This window comes from Arachis duranensis, chromosome 1, assembly GCF_000817695.3.
Source record: "Arachis duranensis cultivar V14167 chromosome 1, aradu.V14167.gnm2.J7QH, whole genome shotgun sequence".
NCBI lineage: Eukaryota > Viridiplantae > Streptophyta > Magnoliopsida > Fabales > Fabaceae > Arachis > Arachis duranensis.
In genome coordinates, this window is record NC_029772.3 from 50,614,440 (window position 1) to 50,617,771 (window position 3,332).

Genomic DNA, 3,332 nt, shown 5'->3' on the forward strand with positions numbered 1-3,332 from the left:
TTATTACTTGACAATATTTGGTGTGCTTGCCAAAGAACAGATTCATTTTATGTGAGAAGTAAATTCCGGTCAATCAACTTTTTACATGTAAAATTCACTCACTTATAATTATACTAAATAATCTATTTTTTTAAAAAAATACTAATATTATTTTTGTATAAAAAAAATTAGCCACACATACTGCATGCTATAAATTAAGTCATAATCAAATCGAATACACCGTATAGAGCAGTAATTACTTAATTGGTAGAAAATTATTGAAGGCAGTGTAAACTTATCCAATATATACCAACAACCCATGTGGTGCTCGCTGCTTATACTTTACCGACTCCAACAAGAACCTGCCAGAGACTTCACTCTTCACAAAATAAACCAACATGCAAATACTTCTCATTATCTTGCCAATCTTTTCCGTTTTGTTTCTGCTAATAAAATGGTATTCAAATTATTCCATAATCAGAAAAAACTCACTTCCTTCTCCACCGAAATTCCCAATAATAGGAAATCTCCATCAACTAGGTTTGTACCCTCATCGCACCCTCCAATCTCTGGCAAAAAAATATGGCCCCTTGATGTTGCTCCATCTTGGGAGGGTGCCGGTTCTTGTGGTCTCTTCCGCTGAAGGTGCACGTGAGATCATGAAAACCCATGATCTTGTATTTGCGAACAGGCCCCAAAGGAAATTGTTCGACATACTTATATATGGTTCCAAAGATGTGTCAACAGCCCCATATGGTGAGTATCCAAGAAGCTAACGATTGTAATGATATTATGTTCCTACCTGAAACATATTATTGTATATTGGATAAATTCTGAAGTTATATTCAAGAATCCGACTTTTTTTTTTTGGTCGGGGGATCCACCTTCCACGCGAGCAGCACGAGGCATAGCTCCGCCACTCTCCTCCGATACGCAAGAACCTCCAAAAACACTCATTATTGACCGACCATTGCATTTTTCATTTCTTAATGACTTAACGAACCTATATCTTGTATTGTATGTATTTAGAAAAAAGTTGTGCCTCTGTACTGTAACCGTATTGATAAAGTTGTTGTTTCGAATACTCACTCGTAAATATTTAATTCTCGTGGACTATAGGTGAGTACTGGAGGCAATTAAGGAGCATCTGTGTGTTGCATCTGCTTAGTGTAAAAAGGGTTCAATCATTTCGCTCCGTTAGAGAGGAGGAAACTCAAATCATGATGGAACAAGTCAAACATTCTACTTCACCATCTGTTCCAATAGATTTGAGCCAATTATTCTCCATGATTACCAATGACATACTTTGTAGGGTCACTTTCGGAAGAAAGTATGGTGGAGAAAGTGGGAAGGAGTTGAAGGAGTTGTTCATGGAGTTTACAGAACTTCTTGGTAGTTTTGTTATTGGAGAGTTTGTGCCTTGGCTTGATTGGTTGACTAGTGTTTCTGGGTTGTACACTAGAGCAAACAGAGTAGCTACAAGGTTCGATAAATTCTTGGAGGAAGTAGTTGATCACCATGTGAATCGATATCCAGATGATGTTACTAGCAATTTGGATCATGTTGGATCAGATTCTCAAGGCCACAATGATTTTGTTGATGTATTGCTTTTTCTCCAGAGGACAAATGCAACTGGATTTCCTATTAATAGAACAGTCATCAAGTGTTTGATATTGGTAAGTACCAATTTAGAGGATATAGGAGAGGCTATCATACTTGCAAATAATCCATGCTTTATATATTTAACTTAATGGTGATATTATATTTTGATTTCTGATGGCTAATTAAGATTAGTTTATGCACAGTTCCTTACAAATAGTTTAAATTGTAAAGTAGACATTCATTAATCATTATTATACCATGAAAGGATGCTACATGAGTGCAAGTAGTATATAGTTCAAATTATTTAAAAGGTTCTGTTATAAATTAAATATCCTATAATAATGTAGAACTATATAGAAAAATTTAGAAGTGGATAATTTAATCTTGATCATTGATTTGATTTAATTATAAGCCATTATTCAAGAATAAATGGCTATATAAGATATTGTGCTGCTCTTAACATTTTTACTAAATATTTTGAAGGTATCATTATTTAATTTTCTTCATTTTAGGATGTGTTTGTTGCCGGTGCAGACACTACATCTACCATCTTAGAGTGGACAATGACAGAGCTCTTAAGGCATCCAATGGTGTTGAAGAAAGTGAAAGATGAAGCCAAAAACGTGGTTGGTAACAGAAAGAACATAACTGAAGATGATTTGGTTCACATGCACTACTTAAAAGCCGTGATTAAAGAAACTCTTCGACTACATCCACCAATTCCGTTACTAGTCCCACGAGAAAGCATGCAAGATATCAAACTGCAAGATTACAACATTGCTTCGGGAACACGAGTAATTGTGAACGCTTGGGCAATAGCAAGAGATCCTAAGTATTGGGACCGACCTGAAGAGTTCGCACCGGAGAGGTTCATGAATAGTTATATAGACGTGAAAGGGAATGATTTCGAGTTGATTCCGTTCGGAGCAGGGAGAAGGGGCTGCCCGGGAACAATATTTGCCATGGTTATTGTTGAGATTGTGCTAGCCAACCTCCTTCACCAATTTGAATGGGTGTTACCAGAGGGTGTGAAAAGTTTGGACATGTCTGAAACAGTTGGCTTAACCATTTATAGAAAGGTTCCTCTTGTAGCCCTTGCAACCCCAAAGAATTAAGTAGTTAGACAAGGGGATTTAGAAAATGACAAAAAAAAAAGAAGGATAACAAAGCACCAAAATTAAGTTCTGATGCTTTTATGGTTTTTGAGAAAATACTTGGTATGATACTCTCTATTTCCCAGTTCTCACTTTGAAGGACTAAAATTTTAAATATTTAACTTCAGAGTTTTGTATTTTCATAAAGACGGACGAAATCATATAACTAATAATATTGCAAGTGTGAGGAGTGCATGAAGTTAGTCCCATATAAAAAAATAAGGAAGAGTGAAGAGTTTATAAGATGAGAGATACATTAATTTGACACATTTGACACTTTAAGATTTTGAGTTGGATGTAGTGTCTTTTCATCTTATATTATTTCATTTTATTCTTCTTTAAAGTCTTCCAAATGATTGAGAGCTTCTGCGGCTCAACATTGACCGTGAATTTAATGTATATTTTATTTTAAAAAAAAAAACAAATTGATGTCACTTACTTTCTTACTTGTACAATAAATATTATAAAAATGTTTCCTTAAACAATAGCAAATTTTGAATTTAGTTGAATTTTTGTATAAACGTTTTTCTATCTTTTTAAATTTTTTTAGTTCAACGAGAACCAAATTTTTTTATCATAAAAATTTTAATGTTATAT

The 3,332-nt window shown here is 34.4% G+C and overlaps 1 protein-coding gene across 1 annotated transcript; it reads left to right on the forward strand.

Moving 5' to 3' along the window:
• Positions 1 to 331: 331 nt before the first annotated feature.
• On the forward strand, positions 332 to 2,813 carry LOC107488437 (cytochrome P450 736A117). The gene is made up of 3 exons (XM_016109186.3): positions 332 to 735; positions 1,099 to 1,655; positions 2,094 to 2,813. Exons 1-3 carry the CDS (start codon positions 378 to 380, stop codon positions 2,694 to 2,696), a joined length of 1,518 nt encoding a protein of 505 aa, XP_015964672.1. The 5' UTR covers positions 332 to 377; the 3' UTR covers positions 2,697 to 2,813.
• The last annotated feature ends 519 nt before the right edge of the window (positions 2,814 to 3,332 follow it).

Bases quoted from the DNA above. Each gene is read 5' to 3' on its own strand.
- LOC107488437 (XM_016109186.3), top strand. From the start codon at position 378: ATGCAAATACTTCTCATTATCTTGCCAATCTTTTCCGTTTTGTTTCTG. The intron at 736-1,098 runs GTGAGTATCCAA...CGTGGACTATAG, and splicing joins TGTGTCAACAGCCCCATATG to GTGAGTACTGGAGGCAATTA. The intron at 1,656-2,093 runs GTAAGTACCAAT...TCTTCATTTTAG, and splicing joins TCATCAAGTGTTTGATATTG to GATGTGTTTGTTGCCGGTGC.